The sequence below is a fragment of the Oncorhynchus nerka genome, linkage group LG17, assembly GCF_034236695.1.
Source record: "Oncorhynchus nerka isolate Pitt River linkage group LG17, Oner_Uvic_2.0, whole genome shotgun sequence".
Classification (NCBI taxonomy): Eukaryota; Metazoa; Chordata; class Actinopteri; order Salmoniformes; family Salmonidae; genus Oncorhynchus; species Oncorhynchus nerka.
Genome location: NC_088412.1, coordinates 14,863,889 through 14,887,964, shown reverse-complemented (window position 1 = coordinate 14,887,964; position 24,076 = coordinate 14,863,889). Strand labels below are relative to the sequence as shown.

General features: G+C 43.5%; 1 protein-coding gene across 3 annotated transcripts in view; it reads right to left on the bottom strand.

Annotated features, from left to right (window-relative positions):
- The window catches only part of LOC115144802 (ATP-binding cassette sub-family C member 8-like), a 165,653-nt gene that overhangs the window by 126,107 nt on the left and 15,470 nt on the right, over positions 1–24,076 (bottom strand). For 2 of the 3 annotated variants that reach the window (XM_065002992.1, XM_065002994.1), the window contains exons 3-8: positions 21,819–21,940; positions 10,783–10,949; positions 6,557–6,805; positions 1,885–2,073; positions 1,047–1,211; positions 479–634 (exon numbers count right to left, since the gene is read on the bottom strand). In XM_065002992.1, the coding sequence (XP_064859064.1) occupies positions 479–634; positions 1,047–1,211; positions 1,885–2,073; positions 6,557–6,805; positions 10,783–10,949; positions 21,819–21,940 (1,048 nt within the window). The remainder of the gene's footprint in view (positions 1–478; positions 635–1,046; positions 1,212–1,884; positions 2,074–6,556; positions 6,806–10,782; positions 10,950–21,818; positions 21,941–24,076) is intronic. The other variant, XM_065002993.1, reaches the window with a different exon arrangement.

Below are 24,076 nucleotides of genomic sequence, written 5' to 3'. Positions count from 1 at the left end.
CTTATACATGTCATGGGGCAGGGAGCATAAACTTATACATGCCATGGGGTAGGGAGCATAAACTTATACATGGCATGGGGCAGGGAGCATAAACTTATACATGGCATGGGGCAGGGAGCATAAACTTATACATGCCATGGGGTAGGGAGCATAAACGTATACATGCCATGGGGTAGGGAGCATAAACTTGAAGGTCACAGTGTTCTGATGGAATATACAACATGCCATGAATCTACTTCAACTCCATGGGGGGCTTCTTCTCTGCCTGACGGGCTTCTTTCCTTTTTCTACCCTGGGTAGAAACATCCTGGCTTTACCTTTAATACAGTAGACTAGACTAGGACCAAACTGAATAGACCCGGATAGAATAGAATAAAACAAAACTGTACAGAACCTGCCCTAATCTAGTAGAGTAGTGTATTGTAGTGTTGAGTAAACTAGTGTAGAGTAAAGTAGGGTAGAAGAGAATAGTTCTCACCTGGACTGGCATGGCCCACAGGTTGGGACAGAGGAAGAAGAACCACATGAGCTGGTTGGTATCTATGGCCACCAGGTTACAAATCTGTCCTACGGTCAGTCCTCCCATGGACATGTTGGAGGTGCACAGCCGCATGATCTTATTGTAGATCTTAGTCTGGAAGGAGAACACAGCCAGACGCATCATAGGGAAACCAATCAATGAACCTGTGTTTTCATGGTTACCAGAGGACATAGCCTTAACTATAACTCACCTAAAATATGATGTCGCTTGGCAACATTCATTCTTAGTTCCCTCTGCTACACGTGTATAATACCCCCAACATAGAAAACCATGTGTGACCCTACCCTTTATGGGTTACACTTAGCTGCAATAGACAGGCACACTGCACAATATAGAGGTATTGACACTGCAGATGCTTTTCTAGCGCTGTTGCTAAGTAATAGAGAATAAGAATAAACGTAAGGGATCAATGTGTGATGTATGTGAAAGTCTACAGAGATCACACTGTAGAGATCCACATTTTTGCTATGTGGTCCCTACTGTATATCAGCCTACAGTACAGTACCTGTATAGCCCCTCGTAAATTGATGCCGGTCTCAATAGCCACATAATACGAGGCCTGGAGGAATGTTCTCTGCAGGATGAGGGCGAAGAACAGCAGCACGGCTAGCACGTAGGCATTCGCCAAGAACTCTTGAGAGGAGATAAAGTAGACCCCCAGCAGCTTTATCTGAAAGCACAGCGAGAGAAACCCAGTACGGCCAGTCAGTATCCTACTCACACAGACAGGGGGAAGATCTCAATTGCAGTGGTGGAAAGTAAAAAATATTTTAAAGTCCTACTTAAGTAGTTTAAGGGGGTATCTGTACTTTACTATTTATCTTTTTGACTACTTTAACTTCACTATGTTCGTAATGAAAATAATGTACTTTTTACTCCATACATTTTCCCTGACACCCAAAAGTACTCTTACATTACATTTTGAATGCTTGGCAGGACAGGAAAATCTCTTGCGCTTTAGACAATGATTTCACATGAGGCCTTATTCACATGATATGTCTAATACATCTAACCACTAGGTTAATAAATAATCACATTTAAAAAAAACAAGTTATGTTATTTCAAGTTATCCATTTGGAGCAAAACATCATGTTGTTAAAAAATGTCTAAATTAGGCATGCCTATAAGTGGAAGGCATCTAGGGTAAAAATTATAGACCTTTCAAACGTATGCAAGGTTGTATTCAACCTTGCATACATATGAGGACGGCTCATAATAATGCCTAGAATGGAGTCAACGGAATGGTATCAAACATGTGGTTGATACCAATCTATTGACTCCATTCCAGGCATTACTACGAGCCATCCTCCCCTCATACTGGTGTACATATAATGTCTTCTCACCGGGGGCTGTATGGTACGGTTGTCCTTGCTGATGTGATGGACGATGCCAGAGATACACAGGGGCCCAGCGAAGCCCAGAAGGTCAGCCAGGAAGCGGAAGGTGATGCTGATGATGAGGGGCCGTCCAAACGCCTGGCATAGGGCCCTCCAAATCCACTTAGGGCCCTGCGGCATAGAGCCCAGAGGCCTCTGCAAGAGGAAGGACATCATGGTTGTATCAGGAAAAACAGTGAAAAGTCAAATGTCCATGTACAGTCCTACCCAAGTTCCAATTATTCCCTGTGTTTTTTTTCCACAAGCAAAACAAGGCCATTCATCATTCATTCAGGAACATGAAAAGATAATTAGCTGGAACAAAAACCTGCATACCCAATGTGATCAGGAGCCAGTGAGAATCACACCTACAGAAAAGGAACCTCTGTGGAACCTGGAATTCAGTGTTTAATGGCATGCAGTGTTGAATGGAATTCAGTGTTGAATAGGATTCAGTGTTTAATAGGATTAAGTGTTTAATGGTATTCAGTGTTGAATGGAATTCACTGTTTAATATACAGTGAATTCCATATATATATTCAGTGTTTAATGGCATTCAGTGTTGAATGGAATTCAGTGTTGAATAGGATTCAGTGTTTAATAGGATTAAGTGTTTAATGGTATTCAGTGTTGAATGGAATTCAGTGTTGAATAGGATTCAGTGTTTAATAGGATTAAGTCTTTAATGGTATTCAGTGTTGAATGGAATTCACTGTTTAATATACAGTGAATTAGATATATATATTCAGTGTTTAATGGCATTAAGTGTTGAATGGAATTCAGTGTTGAATAGGATTCAGTGTTTAATAGGATTCAGTGTTTAATGGAATTCAGTGTTGAATGGAATTCAGTGTTTAATGGAATTCAGTGTTGAATAGGATTCAGTGTTTAATAGGATTAAGTGTTTAATGGTATTCAGTGTTTAAATGAGGGGAGAAAGAGAAGTGCGTAGTTCTCATGCTTTTTCAATCAGTGGTTCCTTAGTAATGATTTACCATCTCCTGACTTCAGTCTTAATGACTCAGGCTACTGTGACATCGGCATATCACACAATGGGACTTCACAGAAGAAGTTGGCTCAGATCTGACAATACACCAGCATTCAGGCATTCAGGTGTTTGTGTGCAGTCAAATAGTTTGTCCGATCTCAAAAGGTTGAAACCCTCCATGTACGCTGCAAGGACAAACATTTTGAATGTTGAAATATTGATTGTAGTCAACCCCTCTGACAATGCGTTGTGTGATGTTTACACACTTAGAGTTAGTTAGTAAGCCATCTTAAAGAAGCCTCTGTGTCTGTGTGTGTGTGATGTGTGTGTACTCCTAGTTTTTCCACTCCTCTCTAGGGGGTGATTGGCCTGGCTTGGAGCCACTCTCTGGTCAGGCTCTTTGATACAGAGAGCACAGGTGCAGACACATAAATACACCAAATTTTGTTCTTCTGCTTCTGTTAATTCACATTCACTTCCGAAACTTTCCAGTTTCATGGATACATACACATGTACATGTAGCCCATGGGGATGAGTGAAACTCACTCCTCAGCCTGAAGTGTCCCTACTTGCGCCAACGCATAGCTAGCTTTTCTCTTGGCGCCGACTGGTACGACGCGTCGGGTGGGGTGGCAAGCCAGAAGTCTTGGGTTCGAGCTTCATGAATTATTTGCTAAGCTAAGTTACATACACATCACGTACCAAGCCGTTACCAACACCTTGCGTTCAGGCTCATATAGGATGTCACTCTACACACTGGACCTCACCCAAATCCAAACATGGATTTAATATGTATCCATTTATATGGCTTTCTAGTTCCATGACAAAATACTCCACTGAAAATCATTCCGACTGCATAATGCTAGTGCTGCGGTGTAAAGACCCATGTGCTTGTTTTAACCCTGCACCTGTCTCAACCCACCCCATGCTCGGGTCACTACCCCAGGCCCAAGCCAGTCTCTGTGAATAGCCTGATAGATGCAGACAATGAGACGGTCAGAAGCTGCGAGACACAGTAGCACACAGCAGGGCACAAAGGTTAAATGTTTTTCTTCTGGCAGGAGAGAAGGATAAGGGAGATGGAAGGATGAAGCAGAGGGATGAAGGAGAGGAGAACAGGAATACTAAACTAAAAGGGGCAAAGGTCATTCTCATTCTACTGTGAACGATGGGACTCTCTGACCCCACGCAGGGTGAACGCACTCGACTTTTCATGGAAAACAAGTGGGAAGTGTGTGCGTGTGAGTGGGGATATGACAGTTCAGTGTTATAACAATAGAGAACAATGATTAACAGGAAGATCCATTGCTGCAATTAAACTGAGATGTCAAACCAGTACAGGCCATTGGAGAACAACTCAAATGAATGCTTTTTAATGAATTATTCCTATTCCCATTTTCACACAATCCAACTTGACAAGCTACAATGACACAAAGCAATGGAAACAGGATGTCATGCTTCAAGAGGAACATCCAAATCAACCCAAACATATTGTGCAATCTGCTCTTATATAGAGGCTTGATAGTGTATTTATTCGTCGTTGTGTGGAACATTCAAGCTGATCCTTATAAAGCTTCTCTCTCAAACAGCAAAACTCTGCAGATTAATCTCCTCTTATGTCATTTTAGGGACCTTATTCATACGGGACATTTGCATGATGTTATAAATCAACATTTACAATAATTGGTGTGGGTTCTCTCTCTCTCTCTCTCTCTCTCTCTCTCTCTCTCTCTCTCTCTCTCTCTCTCTCTCTCTCTCTCTCTCTCTCTCTCTCTCTCTCTCTCTCTCTCTCTCTCTCTTTCTCTCTGCTCTCTCTCTCTCTCTCTCTCTCTCTCTCTCTCTCTCTCTCTCTCTCTCTCTCTCTCTCTCTCTCTCTCTCTCTCTCTCTCTCTCTTTCTCTCTCTCTCTCTCTCTCTCTCTCTCTCAGCAGATTAATTTCCTCACAGCAAATTGGCCAGTGTTACCCCGTGTTGATTTATCAGTGGAACATTTCTAGTGTTGATTCAGGAGAAAAATGAACTCTCTAAGAGTGAAATTAACACTCAGTGGTGTAAAATAAGCCCAGTGTTGGTGTTAATAATCAGTGCTGAGTGTGAGAGTGTGATTGTGTCAGTTTTACTCTCTGGAGCGTTAAACGTTCCCATCAAAACCACGCCCATCATTATCAGATTTCCCAGCATGCTCTACTGCAGGTAGACATTTTAGGATTGCTTTTAATATCTGTGCATGTACATTGATTGATTGATTAATCTTATGCAACACACAGATATATAACATACATTTCACTAAACTAATTCAATCAGTTAGTTTGATTTATTGCACCTGTTAGTTTAAATGGTTTAGGTAGTCTCCTCGCTATGTTCCTAACCCAGGCAATCATTCTGAATGCAGGTTGCGGATGAATAAAATTCCAACTCTTGGATGTACTAACTCTGGATTGTGATAGGAATTACACATCACTAGTATAATATACCTTGCAGGCCTGATGTGGCCTGAAAATCAAGAGATTTATAACACCACTGTGTTAGGGTAAAACTTTGCCATCAAATTAAGGCTGTCTGATATATTTGAAGAATTGTTCTAGAGTTCAATTGTAACGATAAGATTCACCTCCAATAGGAACTAGCTGAAGACCACAGGACAGAACATGAATGAATTCGACAACGAGCTCTCTATCACTACCAAATACACTCATGGCTGGTAATGCTACAATTCACTGGACAATGCAATGCACTGGAAAACTATATTAGAGGTGTGGCTTTTTGGGGCATGGCTTTCAATTTGTTGTTTTTGGCCAGTTGTGAGTTGAAGGGTTGAACATGTGGTCTATGATTATGTTAGTCTCGCTCTCTTTCTTTCTCTCTCCATGTTTCTCTAGCTTTCTCTCCATCTCTTACCCTACCATCTCTCGCTCTATCTCTTACCCTACCTTCTCTCTCTATCTCTTACCCTACTATCTCTCTATCTCTTACCCTACCTCTCTCTCTCTCTCTCTCTCTCTCTCTCTCTCTCTCTCTCTCTCTATCTATCTCTTACCCTACTCTCTCTCTATCCCCCTCTCTCTATCTATCTCTTACCCTACCCTCTTCTCTATCTCTCCCTAGCTCTTACCCTACTCTCTCTCTATCTATCTCTTACCCTACCCTCTCCCTCTATCTCTTACCCTCTCTTTATCTCTAACCCTACCCTCTCACTATCTCTCTCTCTATCTCTTACCCTCTCTCTATCTCTAACCCTACTCTCTCACTATCTCTCTCTATCTCTTACCCTACCCTCTCACTATCTCTCTCTATCTCTTACCCTACCCTCTCACTATCTCTCTCTCTATCTCTTACCCTACCCTCTCACTACCTCTCTCTATCTCTAACCCTGCCCTCTCACTATCTCTCTCTATCTCTTACCCTCTCTTTATCTCTATCTCTAACCCTACCCTCTCTCTATCTCTATCTCTTACCCTACCCTCTCCCTATCTCTCTATCTCTGTGTCTTACCCTACCCTCTCCCTATCTCTCTATCTCTGTGTCTTACCCTCTCCCTATCTCTCTATCTCTGTGTCTTACCCTACCCTCTCTCTCTCTCTCTCTCTCTCTCTCTCTCTCGCTCTCTCTCTCTCACATGCTCAGTGTGAGAGAAGTAAAGTAGTATTACTACCTTTACCCTCTGGCTCTCGAAAGCCTTGCGAAGCTTCAGGTAGTTGGTGAGGGCTCGCATAGCGATAGGCAGCTTGCCGATGACCTTGAGGTCTATGGGGCGGCGGTGGGCTGCCGTGATGAATGTGTTCATCCACCAATAGGTGGCCTTGGACAGCAGGTTGACGAAGGGCTGCAGGAACCTCACCCCCAGGTCCTGCAGGTCCTCTGGAGGCTTCACCTCTGTAGCCTCAGTGAAACACAGGTAGCGCTATGTGAAGGGACATAGGGAGAGAAACAGAGGGAGAAAAATATTTTGCTCATACAAACGTGAACAATGCAATGAAGTACGCAACTATTCGCTAACATACATCCAGTTTCAGAAAAACTTACTTAATCCAAGTTTTGTTAATTATATTGTTGGCCTGTTCTCCACTGGATATCACAGATAGTGTCTGATCATTATGGGTGATGAAGAGTATTTGATCGTGAAGTTCGCTCTGTTGTGTAATAAATTATGAGTGTCCTGATAACGGGTTGGCAAAAGTATCAACACCTTGGCAAAGCCTCCCTGTATTAGACACTGAAATAATACCCCTGAATTGTGTTTACTTGAGCTTTTCAATTTTAGAGCTACAGTACCAGTCAAAAGTTTGAACACACCTAATCATTCAAGGGTTTTAATTTATTATTACTATTTTCTACATTGTAAAGAGAAATGACAGTCCATCATTACTTTAAGACATGAATGTCAGTCAATCCGGAAAGTTTCTTCAAGTGCAGTCACAAAAACCATCAAGCGCTATGATGAAACTGGCTCTCATGAGGACCGCCACAGGAAAGGAAGACAGAGTTACCTCTGCTGCAGAGGATAAATGAATTAGAGTTTACTGCACCTCAGATTGCAGCCCAAAGAAATGCTTCAAAGAGTTCAAGTAACAGACAAATCTCAACATCAACTCTTCAGAGGAGACTGCGTGAATCAAGCCTTCATGGTTGAATTGCTGCAAAGAAACCACTACTAAAGGACACCAATAAGAAGAAGACTTGCTTGGGCCAAGAAACACACACAATGGACATTAGACCGGTGGAAATCTGTCTTTTGGTCTGAAGAGTCCAAATTTGATTCCAACTGTCATGAGACGCAGAGTAGGTGAACGTATGGTCTCCTCATGTGTGGCTCCCACTGCGAAGCATGGAAGAGGAGGTGTGATGGTGTGGGGGTGCTTTGCTGGTGACACTGTCTGTGATTTTAGAATACCAAGGCACACTTAACCAGCATAGCTACCACAGTTTTCTGCAGTGATACGGCATCCCATCTGGTTTGCACTTAGTGGGATTATCACTGGCCTCGACAATCACCCGACCTTAACCCAATTGAGATGGTTTGGGATGAGTTGGACCGCAGAGTGAAGGAAAATCAGGCAACAACTGCTCAGCATATGTGTACATTCCTTCAAGACTGTTGGAAAAGCATTCCAGGTGAAGCTGGTTGAGAGAATGCCAATTGTGTGCAAAGCTGCCATCAAGGCAAAGGGTGGCTACTTTGAAGATTTTCAAATATAACATATATTTTGATTTGTTTCACACTTTTTTGGGCTACTAATTTACATGATTCCATGTGTGTTATTTCATAGTTTTGATGTGTTCACTATTATTCCGCAATGTAGAAAATAGTAAAAATAAAGAAAAACCCTTGAATGAGTAGGTGTGTCCAAACTTTTGATTGGTACTGTATGTTGAATAGAAGAGAAAATAAGACAAGAGAAGAAACGAGAAGAGAAAAGGATGAGAATAGATGAAAGGAGAGAGAAAGAAGTAAGTGCTGAAACAGGAGCATTGCCTAGTTTCTCATGCAGTGAATATTGCATTAGTGTTTTACTCTATGCAACACTTTTGTTCCTACGTAACACAGTCAGTTCAGCTCAGTTCAGCAGTGAGAGTCTCAGCTTGGGGGAAACTAGGTTACTGAAGAATTATGGTATAGACACATGACTTCCACACACACTGCTATTTAGAAACACAAACCGAGAATTGGCCCAGCAGGTAAAACCAAAAACGTACGATTTATTTTTAATTAATTGCTAACCTGCAACTCTTTTTGTACTCATTTGGTTGAAAAACTATAGATATATTTATATGCTATATGTATTTGAAATAAACTCAGCAAAAAAAGAAACATCCTCTCACTGTCAACTGCATTTATCTTCAGCAAACTTAACATGTGTAAATATTTGTATGAACATAACAAGATTCAACAACTGAGACAAACTGAACAAGTTCCACAGACATGTGACTAATAGAAATGGAAAAATGTGTCCCTGAACAAAGGGGGGGTTAATTCAAAAGTAACTGTCAGTATCTGGTGTGGCCACCAGCTGCATTAAGTACTGCAGTGCATCTCCTCCTCATGGACTCCACCAAATTTGCCAGTTCTTGCTGTGAGATGTTACCCCACTCTTCCACCAAGGCACCTGCAAGTTCCCGGACATTTCTGGGGGGAATGGCCCTAGCCCTCACCCTCCGATTCAACAGGTTCCAGGCATGCTCAATGGGATTGAGATCCGGGCTCTTCACTGGCCTTGGCAGAACACTGACATTCCTGTCTTGCAGGCAATCATGCACAGAACGAGCAGTATGGCTGGAGGCATTGTCATGCTGGAGGGTCATGTCAGGATGAGCCTGCAAGAAGGGTACCACATGATGGAGGATAATGTCTTCCCTGTAACACCTGCAATGACAACAAGCTCAGTCCGATGATGCTGTGACACACCGCCACAGACCATGACAGACCCTCCACCTCCAAATCGATCCCGTTCCAGAGTACAGCTCTCGGTGTAAAGCTCATTCTTCGACGATAAACGTGAATCTGGTGAGACACTGTCTGGTCCAGCGACAGTGGTTTTGTGCCCATAGGCAACGTTGTTGCCGGTGATGTCTGGTGAGGACCTGCCTTACAACAGGGCTACAATCCCTCAGTCCAGCCTCTCTCAGCCTATTGCGGACAGTATGAGCACTGATGGAGGGATTGTGCGTTCCTGGTGTAACTCAGGCAGTTGTTGTTGCCACTCTGTACCTGTCCGGCAGGTGTGATGTTCGGATGAACTGATCCCGTAGAGGTGTTGTTACACGTGGTCTGCTGCTGCGAGGACAACCAGCCGTCTGTCCTGTCTCCCTGTAGCGCTGTCTTAGTCGTCTCACAGTACAGACATTGCAATTTATTGCCCTGGCACATCTGCAGTCCCCATGCCTCCTTGCAGCATGCCTAAGGCATGTTCACGCAGGTGAGCAGGGACCCTTGGCATCTTTCTTTTGGTGTTTTTCAGAGCCAGTAGAAAGGCCTCTTTAGTGTCCTAAGTTTTCATAACTGTGACCTTAATTGCCTACCGTCTGTAAGCTGTTAGTTTCTTAACGACTGTTCCACAGATGCATGTTCATTCATTGTTTATGGTTCATTGAACAAGCATGGGAAACAGTGTTTAAACCCTTTACAATGAAGATCTGTAAAGTTATTTGGATTTTAACAAATTATCTTTGAAAGACAGGGTCCTATTAATTACTGCTGAGTATTTTCTCATTATTGTTACTCTGGGTTGAAGTACTGTACACTCCAATGTATTTTGTAAAAAGATACTTTCGAGAGCTGTAATGCAAAACACTTTTTAATTAAAAAAATGTATAGCAGTTCAATGTTCTGGCCACTTTTCACCCTGCATTGGTATCAGAAGTCAGATGCACTATGGTTTGATACGAGCCTCTGATAAATTAACTAAATATTAATGTAATGTAAAAATTTACAATTTGAAAAGCATGCTGAGTATTATTGTAATGAGCTCCTCCCCAAAACAAGTTTTTTTTTTTCGAGAAGGTATACATCTCTTCCAGACAGAACTACCATGGATTAAAATGATGCCTCATCCAGACATCCAGGCAAAAAAAGCTCATCAAGAACCTGTAGTAGAGGTAAGTGTTTGTCACAACAACCCAGCATATTCTGCCTGATCTATCAGCCTAATGAGCAGACCTGTAGGCAGCAATGCTGATCATCCAACGTGCAGGTTCATCCAAAATTCCACAGTAGATTGAAAGAAGGGAGAGCTAATTAAAGCACAGGAAAGAGATGGCCGCTAGTCACACTGAGTCAAATCAAAACACGCACGCACGCACTCTAGGGTGACACACAAAAAGGCACACATAAATGCATGGGCACACACACATACCATCCCCCTCCCACACACTGATGCTCACCCTGCCCAGTATGACATTGATCTCCACAGCCAGTAGCAGTCCGTAGAGCAGGGCCAGGAGTCCTGTGATGCAGTAGCGGAGTTGTCTCAGGCCAACGCTGTGCTCCGTGTACTTGGCGAACTTGATGGTTTTCATCAGAAAGGCCAAGACCCAGTAGAACAGTAGGGCTTTAGAGAAGATCAGAGAGGAACATTAGAACATGTCTGGAATCCAAAGGAAATCCCCACTCAGTCTGACCACGGCAGAGATTTCAAGTCAACTCCTGATAAATGTAAAGGGTTAGGAATGTCCTATTCATTTCTAACAGATGATGCAGATATCCAGGGTAAGTCAAAGGAAGTGTGTTTCTGGTGAACTGCACACTGCATCAGGAGTGGACTATCTTCTGTGAGGCACAGTGAGTGTGAAATGAATATCATGCATACATTTTATAATCCACGTTCCCTTTCTTTCCTCTGCTTTTGTAAGTTTAGTTCACATTTTGTGTCATAGCATTTGTGATGTTACAACTCAGTGCCAATAGGGAATATACTGCTGTAATAAATGGTCAGAATTACCGTGCCTACCTGTCGAAAGACAAATCACTCACATATGCTATCCATTTTAAATCCCCATGACACATCCTAGATTACCTGACAGATGTCATTTGTATATCTTCATATATTTTTGATGGGAGAGTAACCATGGTAACTGAGTCTCGTAGGAGAGTGTGCTGAGCATTCTGGTATTTGGTGTATTTGTCCCAAGCAACATGGAAGCAGCGTTGCAGTAAAGATCATCTCGAGCAAATTTGCTGAAACACAAAGCACCTCAAACAACATCCAATCCAAAGACAGAGCCAGACTGCCAGAAATGATTCATAAACCATGACTTTCAACAATGTCAAGAATTTGAATACATTTTCCATTTGGCATATCTCTTCATGACAACTGCGTCAGAGTTTTAAACAACCCTCCCCCCTTTCGTTCCATGCTGGCTGAAGACCAACTAGCCAGTAACTAGCTAATACCAGTCACAGATGAAAGGGGAAGCCTATAAATATCTTTGCCTTAGATCAGGGGTCTCCAACTTCTTCTAGCATGAGAGCTACTTAAAGAAAATGAAACATGTCGTGAGCTACTCATTTTTTTCTAGTTTTCAAATAGGCACATTCTTCTCTTCTCTTCTCCCCTCCCCTGCAACTCTTCCCCAGGTCCTTGGTGAACAAGAGAAAGTATTGCACTCTGTTTTCTGTCAATATGCCTGGTAAAATAATGGTTAATTAACAACTCTAAAGGGGCTCTATAAAATCTGTGATCCCCCCCCCCCCCACATGTTCTGTTTAATATTTTCCAAAATTATGGTTCTCTGTTCTATTTTTCCTGGTTTTAGATTTTTGTTTCGTTTTTCACTCTCAAAATTACAATTGTTCATAGCGAAACAACAATGGTCTGAGTCCATGTCAATGCTTAAATCACATTTGAATTTGTTTAGGTCTGGAAGAAAATGAACACGTTTGATATTTTTTGTATAATTCCCCTTTAATTGCGCATCCGGCCCTTTAATTGCGAATCAACCGAGTGAGGAATGTGCCATCTAATGTACTGGTCTAGGGACAGATCTGTACTGCTGCTGCTCATTTCATGAAATGTTTTGGTGAAAGTATTTCTGTCAACCCATAAGAGGGTTATCACATCAACTGGCTACACACTGAGTGATGGACAAATACACGCACCACACACAGACAGAGGCAATATAGCTAGAAATGAATTTGCAGTTCGTTTTGGCTTTTTAAGCCAATAGTGGCCAGGGGCGGGATAATGTCAAAGTTGCATTTATTAGATTTTAGATTTTATTATGACAGTTTTTCAGTTGAACACGTGAAAATTGCACGTACTTTCAGAATTGTTTCACGAGCTACTCATAGGTGGGCTGCAAGCTACTGCTAGTTTACAATAGACCTGTTGGAGACCCCTGCCTTAGATGAATAGGGGAAACATATAATTATATTTGTTGATACGCTGCAGTCAAATTTTGGCACCAGCTACCTAGCTAGAAATGTTACCCACGCCCTTCTGTGAACACGCCTTTTGTGACGTTGCTTACAAGGCGGTACTAAATTTGGTGTATTATTAAAATTAGAGGGGTTTTGTAATGTCACAAAATCCCTTATAATCCCGCCGTCTGATTCCAAGTTTTTGACACAGAGGAAGGGACAAGTACTTTTATGAGTTATTTTTCATACTTTGGCCAGCCTACTTTGATCTGGTTTCACTGAATATCATCAAATTTCATAAAAACATGATATTGACTGTGCAGGACCTTTAATATTCTCAACTGTCATTTGAATCACTACTTATTCAATACAAATGATTTACGAGGATAACTACAGTACACATTATTGGGGGAAAAAACGATCCCATTTCAACCTAATATTGGTTTGGAATATATACAAGTATACAGTCTTTACACATATCATATCTCTGACTCCTGCTCAGCGGACACACATAGAATATTCTACTACATTGTTTGTCTACTTCGAACTGCAGTATAATTAATAGCCATGTCCTGCTACCCAGCCGATAGAGATTAGGAAGACCTTGAGACGTACTCCCCGTTCTCTCCCAAATCTCTAGTCAGGTCGGCGCCGAATTGCGCCCAGACAGTCTGTCTTTAAAATACCATGGAGACATAAACATTAGCTATATTGTTTTACCATAATTCTGAGTAGAACTACACATTTATTGACTATAATTTTATGCATTCTAATCAATTCCATACAATTATATGGTTTCAGGGTGGAATATTCGAATCATTTAATTAACAGATAAATCCCATTAACACAATCTGACCTATAGATCGAAAGCCATCTCAACATAATGAACTGTTCATCTGGATTAACAGTTCATTTGTAATGCCTATGGTTTAGACCAAGGCTAAGAAACTTTGATGGGGGGCACAAAAAAATCTGAAAATCATGAGTGGTTTGCAGGTCTGCGTGTCCATACCGACACATGCAGTCAGAGCCGTCCCTAGCCTTCAGGGGGCCCTAAGTGAAATGTTGTTGTGGGCGACCCCCCACAGTGCGGGAAAAATATTTTTGCGACTCCATCTTGACAGCGGAGAGAACAATTAGAAGTTTTAAAGCATGTTCGCTGCAAGTCTACTCATTTTGCCAATGTTTGCAGTTTTGAATATGATATCTGAGTGACAGTGAGTAACAAAATCAATGGAGGTCACGGTTGGTAATTTTACCATCATTACTACAAGTTTAGATAGCTGGCTAGACTAATTTACCAATTCATGTTTTTTCACTGACATGGGCTAACTGAGTGACTGTCATTGACAGACATATCAAGAAAAAAAACTGCTGATGCACAACCACATTTCAAAATTGCACCTGGTGTATTCTATGATTCTATTTCTCAACATTAAGATGTTCCCCCCACTGAGTTCCCCCCGCCAGATGCCCATCCCTGGTTTAGACCAAACCACTTATAGTAAGTACATCATTGAATTGCTCATTGATTGTGCTTAGAAGGCCTTTGGGGCCAGCAAGGCTACAGTGAGTCATACAAGGTTTATCCACCATTCAGTGAAGCAAGAGGTTGCTCTCGACCACACAGTAATTGGGCATCTCTTCTACAACCTGTGGCTTCTTTGCACTGCAGAGAGGCAGACCTCAGCAGTTGAAGATGGACGTTTTCATGTTAAGTCCTAAAGTGAGGTGAACTGTGCATTAAAGTGTGGTGACCATTCTGCCATAGTTTGCATGCACACATACTTTATGCACACACGCACACTTTATGCATAAACGCACCTACACACGCACACTTTATGCATAAACGCACCTACACACGCACACTTTATGCATACATGCACACACACGCTTTATGCACACACCCACACTGTATGCATACACAAACACTATCGAACATGTCATTTTTACAGTAAATTCCAGGCAACATACTTGCAAGTAGCCCGCTTAACTACAACATTTTCGTTAACAGTAAACATAATCATTTTATTTGCTATGACTGTGGCATATTCTTGTTTACCTTAGGTTAATACACTGTCTGTAAGTTGTTCTAGATAAGAGCGTGAGCTTTAAATGACCAAAATGTAAATGTAAAACTGAACACTTGCAAAGCAGTCTGCTGGGTATTATGCTAATGACCTCTGCCCCAGTGGTGCGTATTCATGGCTGTCAAGGAAGCCAGGCTTCCATAAAATTATACACAAAATAAAAAATAAAACAAAATACAAAATAATGTATCTTTCGTCGCTCTGTGTTTCAGAAATGTTCTTAAATTTGCAAGAGGCTGAATGTATCTCACTGGAGAAAGCATCCGAGCTAGAGCGAAAGAAAAAGCACCCCTCTGTCTGTGTAGTCCAACTATTTGATGCTGTCTGGTCAAAAAGAGTATGACATTGTTGCTGCTCATAGTATTGAATGCAAGGGAATCCAGCAAGCATTTGGCCTCCCTTGATAATTAAAAAATAATAATAATAACCAATCAGAGTTGAGCTAAATAATCTGAGCGAGCTCAGCTGTGAATGGTCTTAGCGCATTAAAAAAATAATGTCAATGGAAGACAGTTAGGATTTGGCTTCACACCAATCACATCACCAGAATCCAGACGTCATTGACAGAAAAAATGTAATTGCTGCATCTAGTTGTGTTCTCCGGTGACTAGCTAGCTAAAAATGGTCCCTTTCCTTAATTAGCCATGGATGGAGATAGGTATTTCGACTTGTGGTTTTACTTAATTCTCCATACTGGCCAATGATTATAATTGCAATTCTGATCCAACCATAAATGTATACATTGTGCCCCTGGCTTGGAGGATGAACATTCAACATGCAGCTAGATGTAGTAAGCCTGGCACATTGTTGCCCATGAAAGGAAGATAGGCTAGTGAGCAAGCATTTTAGCCAGGTAGCCTAGGACAACAAAAACTGAAAGCGTGTACTGTATAACAGATTCATTGACCGTCCAGGCAACATGAAAGAGGAGGACAGTAATTGCTGCCATGTCTCTACAAGTAGGGTGAGTTAACTTTTTTCTACTTGCAAGCATACACACACACACACACACACACACACACACACACACACACACACACACACACACACACACACACACACACACACACACACACACACACACACACACACGGATAGCAGTACCCTGGACAGCCACATCTTACGTTGATTGATTGGACTAAATCGTTTTGGTATCTTTTAGTTGTCGCTGTAGTAGAGTAAGCATAGGTGATTAGATGAAGTTGAAGTTAAAATGTTGTTGGAATAGTGGAGCCAACTCCTGTTATCTTTGCAACTTGTAGTAACTCTCCATGGTTCTAAATCCATAGTTGTTTAGTAATCCGAAAATGTTGAAAACATTAACTTTCTTGACCATGCTGTAGGTCATGTTTTGTGACTGATGTCTGGTGAAGTCCAATTTTGTGATGAAACAAAAGAGTGGCTGAATTTCTTCTGCTACTGTGTCTTCTCATTGTTTCAGCCTTAGGCCTATATACAGTTGAAGTTGGAAGTTTACATACACTTAGGTTGGAGTCATTAAAACTATAGCCACTTACAAGGCCTCAAAATATGTTAATTAGCCAGGTATTCTTTCGCCACCTACAACATTTTTCCACAATGAACCATAATTGACACTATGCTGCTGTAAATATACAGCAAAACAGGTAATACAGTTGTATAGCAGCATAGTGGAATGAAATTGAGCTCCCATAATGCATTGCTCTTTATAGTACCGTAGCTAACTGAAAGTTTTGCTGTAAATTTTCAGAAATTTGTTACAGTGCACTGAAAAGTGCTTCGAGAACCATTAAGGAGCCCTGCCCAGCAGTAGGTTAGGGTATGTGGACGGACCACTAGAGGGCAGGCTGGGCTCATGGATAGTTGCCCAACAGAGCCTGGGAGACAAGGTAACCAGAGTCAATTAAGCACAGCTGACGGTACTAATGAGATACTCTCCTTCCCCTATAAAAGAGAGAATGGAACCAGAAGAGAGAGGGGGAAACTATCTCTGGAAGATGGCCACCGAGAGAGAGAAGCTGTGCTGAAAGAACCACTAAGACGGTGACAAAACTGTGATTTATGTTTGTTGTAGTTTAAAGATTATCCTATTGTGTTCTTGTTTCATCTGGAGAAGAAGATGTGTGTTTTTCCTTGGAAGATTTTTCATTGATTATGTTTGAATGTTTTTGTTGACAAAATACTCTCAATAGAGAACCGTGTTCAATCAGAAAAAAACTTTTTCCTGACTCGTTTATTCCACCTTCCCGCTTTAGAGTGACGCCTAATTACTTGGTACGCTCACATTGGTGGAGTATGCGGGCATTAGGTGGACGAGTGACACAAGGATAAGTGAGTAAATCAAGATTCTTCCAGTAGACCCGGAGGAACCATTCAAGAACAATGGATAACGCCCTACTACAACAATTGATCACGGCACAGCGGACAACCATAGAACTCCTGCAACAACAGCTGAACCGACTAGAAGAACCTAGAGTTAAGCCAAGAGCGGCTGCTCACGCCATCTTACCTCGTCTCTCCAAGGAGGATGATATTGAGGCCTTCCTCATGACCTTCGAAAGGACGGCCACCTTGGAAGAGTGGCCGCCCACAGAATGGGCGAGCGCATTAGCCCCTCTTTTGACCGGGGTGGCTCAGGAAGCCTATTTTGACCTGGATTCCCACGAAGCTGCGGACTATGGGCGACTAAAACCGAGATCCTGTCCCGGTACCAGCTGACTGCCAGAGATAGGGCTGTAAAGTTCCATCAATGGACCTATACAGCTGATCAACCCGTCCGTGCCCAGATCTTCGCCTTAATACGACTGACGAAACAGTGGCTAGAACCTGGAAAGGGAGTAGGACATGTGATAGAGACTCTCGTAGTGGACAAGATATTGAGAGAATTACCCAGTGACTTAAAAAGGGTTGTGGGGCAAGCCAACCCGTTGTCAGCCGACGACATAGCCCAGGCGGTGGAAACATATCGGTCTACAGGGGAGTTGTTAAAAAGTGACTAGGAGGACATCTGGCACGAGACAAGACTATTGACAGAATCATGCAGAGATTCTATTGGCCCCGGGTCACCCGGGATGTGGCCAGGTATTGTAGGACGTGTGATCAATGTCAACGTACAGCCCCACGGCCACACCTACGTAACCCTTTGATTCCTCTCCCCATCATAGAGACTCCCTTTGAACGCATAGCTATGGACCTCGTAGGACCCCTCCCAAAATCCGCCAGAGGACACGAGTACATCCTAGTGGTTATAGATTACGCTACCAAGTTCCCGGAGGCCATACCCCTGCGTAACATGTCGTCAAAGGGAATTGCCAAGGAGTTATTCCTGATGTTCTCTCGTGTGGGCCTCCCAAGACTATCTTGACTGATCAAGGAACCCCGTTCATGTCCCGGTTGATGAAGGACTTGTGTCGGTTATATCAGGTTCAACAGATACGTACAAGCATATTCCACCCTCAAACAGACGGGTTGTGTGAACGCTTGAACAAAACGATAAAAAGCATGTTGAGAAGGGTGGTGTCCCGAGATGGGAAAAACTGGGACATGCTTCTCCCACACTTAATGTTTGCCCTGCGAGAAGTACCCCAGGCATCCACTGGATTCTCTCCGTTTGAATTGCTCTATGGCAGACCCTGTCGAGAATCCTCGACTTAGCCAAGGAGACCTGGGAGACCCAACCATGCCCCTTTCGATCCACAATAGAACACGTTACCCTGATGAGAGACCGCCTGTCAGCAGTGTGGCCCATAGTCAAGGAGCATATGGAGAAGGCCCAAAGGACCCAAGGCCGGGCCTATGATAAGTCTGCGACCCCCCGTGAGTTCACCGTGGGAGAGAAAGTGATGGTGCTTGTGCCCACGGCCGAACATCGCTTGCTGGCGCAGTGGAGGGGGCCCTACGAGGTAATGAAAAGGGTCTCACCGGTCAATTACCTCATCAAGCAACCTGACAGGAGGAAGAAGGTCCAAATCTATCACATAAACCTGCTGAAGACATACCATGGACAAGAGGAGGAGGTGGCTTTGATGGCCCTGGAGGGCAAAGAAAAAGAGGAGGCTCTACCACAGGTGCGCCGTGGCCAAACTCTCCTACCGGAGCAGTCAAGACAGCTAGACAAGCTGATTATGAACTTCGGTCGAATATTCTCTCCATTCCCAGGACAAACAGATGTCCTGTTCCACCATATCCACACTGAACCCGGCAAGAAGGTGCATATCCGCCCTTACAGGATTCCTGAGGCTCGCAGAGTCATCGCTAAGAAAGAGGTGAGGGAGATGTTGAGGATGGGCGTGATCGAGCCCTCGACGAGTGAGTGGTCCAGTCCCATAGTCCTGGTCCCCAAATCCGATGGTAGTATGAGACTCTGCAACGACTTTAGGGGCGTGAATGCCATCTCTACATTCGATGCGTATCCCATGCCCCGCGTGGATGAACTCTTGGAGCGCTTAGGAAAGGCCAAGTTCATCACTACCCTGGATTTGACGAAGGGATATTGGCAAGTGCCGGTGGCTCCGGAGGATCGCCCAAAGACTGCCTTCGCCACTCCAGAGGGCTTTTCCAGTATGTGAGGATGCCCTTCGGACTGCACGGTGCCGCTGCAACCTTCCAACGCCTCATGGATGCCATTCTACGGCCCCATCAAGAGTATGCAGCGGCGTACATAGACGATGTGGTCATCCACAGCGAGGACTGGGATAGTCACCTCCTGCGATTACGGGCGGTGCTCGTGAGTTTGGAAGCCACAGGGTTGACAGCCAATCCAAATAAATGCTGCCTGGGTTTGTCCGAGCGGAATACCTGGGGTACACCGTGGGGAATGGGAAAATACGCCCACAGGCAGAGAAGACCAGGGCAATTCGTGACTGGCCTCGACCCCGGACCAAGCGAGACGTTCGGGCCTTCTTAGGGATAACAGGATATTATCGCCGTTTTATCCCGGGATATGCAACCATTGCCAACCCCTCACAAACCTCATCAGGAAAAACCTGCCAAACCAGGTAGAGTGGAAAGACGAGACGGAAGAGGCCTTTCAATTGTTAAAAGATGGCCTGTGTTCTGATCCCGTTCTACAGGCTCCGGACTTCTCACAAGAGTTCATTGTGCAGGTCGACGCCTCGGATACAGGGCTCGGGGCCGTACTAGCTCAGGGTAAAGGTGAAGCAGAGAAGCCGATTCTCTTCATTAGTAGGAAACTCAGCGATCGGGAACAGAGGTATGCGACCGTAGAGAAAGAGGCCTTAGCCATCAAGTGGGCCCTCGATTATCTCCGGTACTACCTACTGGGTCGGAGGTTTGCATTAGTTACTGACCATGCGCCCCTCACGTGGATGGCTGGTAAGAGAAACAATAACAACAGAATAGCCAGATGGTTTTTGTCTTTACAACCATTCTCTTTCCATGTCATCCACAGGGCCGGATCGAGGAACGGGAATGCAGACACGCTGTCCCGACACGACCAAGACGGTGCGTCTGGCGCCCGACCCTCCGGTTCGGTCCTGGGGGGGAAGGTATGTGGACGGACCACTAGAGGGCAGGCTGGGCTCATGGATAGTTGCCCAACGGAGCCTGGGAGACAAGGTAACCAGAGTCAATTAAGCACAGCTGACGGTACTAATGAGATACTCTCCTTCCCCTATAAAAGAGAGAATGGAACCAGAAGAGAGGGGGGGGAAACTATCTCTGGAAGATGGCCACCGAGAGAGAGAAGCTGTGCTGAAAGAACCACTAAGACGGTGACAAAACCGTGATTTATGTTTGTTGTAGTTTAAAGATTATCCTATTGTGTTCTTGTTTCATCTGGAGAAGAAGATGTGTGTTTTTCCTTGGAAGATTTTTCATTGATTATGTTTGAATGTTTTTGTTGACAAAATACTCTCAATAGAGAACCGTGTTCAATCAGAAAAAAACTTTTTCCTGACTCGTTTATTCCACCTTCCCGCTTTAGAGTGACGCCTAATTACTTGGTACGCTCACAGGTAGTTGGAGGTAAGTTTTAAGGAGCCCTGCCCAGCAGTAGGTTAGGGTAGTTGGGGGTAAGTTTTAAGGAGCCCTGCCCAGCAGTAGGTTAGGGAAGTTGGGGGTAAGTTTTAAGGTGCCCTGCCCAGCAGTAGGTTAGGGAAGTTGGGGGTAAGTTTTAAGGAGCCCTGCCCAGCAGTAGGTTAGGGTAGTTGGGGGTAAGTTTTAAGGAGCCCTGCCCAGCAGTAGGTTAGGGTAGTTGGGGGTAAGTTTTAAGGAGCCCTGCCCAGCAGTAGGTTAGGGTAGTTGGGGGTAAGTTTTAAGGAGCCCTGCCCAGCAGTAGGTTAGGGTAGTTGGGGTAAGTTTTAAGGAGCCCTGCCCAGCAGTAGGGTAGGGTAGTTGGGGGGTAAGTTTTAAGGTGCCCTGCCCAGCAGTAGGTTAGGGTAGTTGGGGGTAAGTTTTAAGGTGCCCTGCCCAGCAGTAGGTTAGGGTAGTTGGGGGTAAGTTTTAAGGAGCCCTGCTCAGCAGTAGGTTAGGGTAGTTGGGGGTAAGTTTTAAGGAGCCCTGCCCAGCAGTAGGTTAGGGTAGTTGGGGGTAAGTTTTAAGGAGCCCTGCCCAGCAGTAGGTTAGGGTACTTGGGGGTAAGTTTTAAGAGCCCTGCTCAGCAGTAGGTTAGGGTAGTTGGGGGTAAGTTTTAAGGAGCCCTGCCCAGCAGTAGGTTAGGGTAGTTGGGGGTAAGTTTTAAGGTTCCCTGCCCAGCAGTAGGTTAGGGTAGTTGGGGGTAAGTTTTAAGGAGCCCTGCCCAGCAGTAGGGTAGGGTAGTTGGGGGTAAGTTTTAAGGAGCCCTGCCCAGCAGTAGGTTAGGGTAGTTGGGGGTAGGTTTTAAGGAGCCCTGCCCAGCAGTAGGTTAGGGTAGTTGGGGGTAAGTTTTAAGGAGCCCTGCCCAGCAGTAGGTTAGGGTAGTTGGGGGTAACTTTTAAGGAGCCCAGCCCAGCAGTAGGTTAGGGTAGTTGGGGGTAAGTTTTAAGGAGCCTTACCTAGCAGTAGCTTGGGGAAGTTGGAGGTCTCTATGTTGTGGTAGTAGATGATGGAGGTGATCCCAGCCATGAAGGCCAGGCCTGCAGGCATGTACAGGTGCAGGTGGAGGGACTGGGTGAACCTGGGAGAACACACACGTGCACACACACACACACACACACACACACACACATCGGTGTGTTTAAAATCATTCTATATACAACTTGATTGTAGCTTTAATATGTCATACAACAATGCCATATAATAGCTACAATCAGGCATTGTGTGATAGTGAATGGTATTTTGGAGTGAAAGACTGGAGAGCAGCAGGAGAGCTCTTACATTCAATTCAATTCCACAGACAATAATAATCCTGTGTAGTAGACTGTAGAGGACTGCACACACAAACAAATGCTGAGTTCAGGCTAGGGTCTATTTGTACGAATGTTAAAATAATGTATGAGTCTATAACACAATTGATATGGTAGGAGAAAGTCCCCCCAAAAAACAATCAGAATATTGTTTGTTTTGAGAGCCCATGCTCTTCCAATGGAACGTATGGGATCATATCCAAATCCAGCTCCCAGATTGCAATTCTTATAGCGTCCACTAGATTAAATAGAAATGTATTTTGATTTGTTTGACATTCTCTCAACCAGCTTCATGAGGAATGCTTTAACAACAGTCTTAAAGGAGTTCCCACTTACTCTGAGCAAATTTGGACTCATCAGACCAAAGGACAGATTTCCACCGGTCAAATATCTATTGCTCGTGTTTCTAGGACCAAGCAAGTCTCTTCTTCTTCTTATTGGTGTCCTTTAGTAGTGGTTTCTTTGCAGCAATTCGACCATGAAGGCCTGATTCACACAGTCTCCTCTGAACAGTTGTCTGTTACTTGTGATGCATTTATTTGGGCTGCAATCTGAGGTGCAGTTAAATTCATTTATTCTCTGCAGCAGAGGTAACTGTGGGACTTCCTTTCCTGTTCCGGTCCTCATGAGAGCCAGATTCATCATAGCGCTTGATGCTTTTCATGAGTGCACAAAGTTCTTGAAATTTTCCGCATTGACTGACCTTCATTTCTTAAAGTAATGATGGACTGTCGTTTCTCTTTTACTATATATATATATATATATATATATTTTTTTTATATATATATATTTTTATATATATATATATGGCCCCATAGTCGTTTTGTGTATATGTAGGTACACTCCAGACATTTTTCGGTACCCTTTCCTAGATCTGTGCCTCGAGACAATCCTGTCTCGGAGCTCTACAGACAATTCCTTTGACCTCATGAATTGTTTTTTGCGCTGCCATGCACTGTCAACTGTGGAACCTAACATAGACAGACAGGTGTGTGTCCAATCAATTGAATTTACCTCAAGTGGACTCCAATCGAGTTGTAGAAAAATCTCAAGGATGATCAATGGAAACAGGATGCACCAGAGCTACATTTCGAGTCTCATAGCAAAGGATCTGAATACTTCTGTAAATAAGATATTTATGTTTTTTTATAAATTAGCAAAATATTCTCAAAACCTTTTTTCGCTTTGTCTTTATGGAGTATTGTGTGTAGATTGATGAGGAAAATGTTTTATTTAATCCGTTTTAGAACAAGGCTGTAACATAACAAAATGTGGAAACGGGGAAGGGGTCTGAATACTTCCCGAATACACTGTATATTTGAGAAACAGACGCCTCACAAGTCATCAACTGGCAGCTTTAAACAGTTTGGAAAATTCCAGAAAATTGTGTCTTGGCTTAGAAGCTTCTGTTTGGCTAATTGACATCATTTGAGTCAATTGGAGGTGTACTTGTGAATGTATTTCAAGGCCTACCTTCAAACTCGGTGCCTCTTTGCTTGACATCATGGGAAAATCTAAAGAAATCAGCCAAGACCATAGAAAAAAAATTGTAGACCTCTACAAGTCTGGTTCATCCTTGGGAGCAATTTCCAAACGCCTGAAGGTCCCACGTTCATCTGTACAAACAATAGTATGCAGGTATAAACACCATGGGACCATGCAGCCGTCATACTGCTCAGAAAGGAGACTCGTTCTGTCTCTTAGAGATGAACGTACCTTGGTGCGAAATGTGCAAATCAATGCAAGAACCTTGTGAAGATGCTGGAGCAAACAGGTACAAAAGTATCTATATCCACAGTAAAACGAGTCCTATATCGACATAACCTGAAAGGCCGCTCAGCAAGGAAGAAGCCACTGCTCCAAAACCGCCATAAAAAAAGCCAGCCCTACTCAACAAATTTGATGCA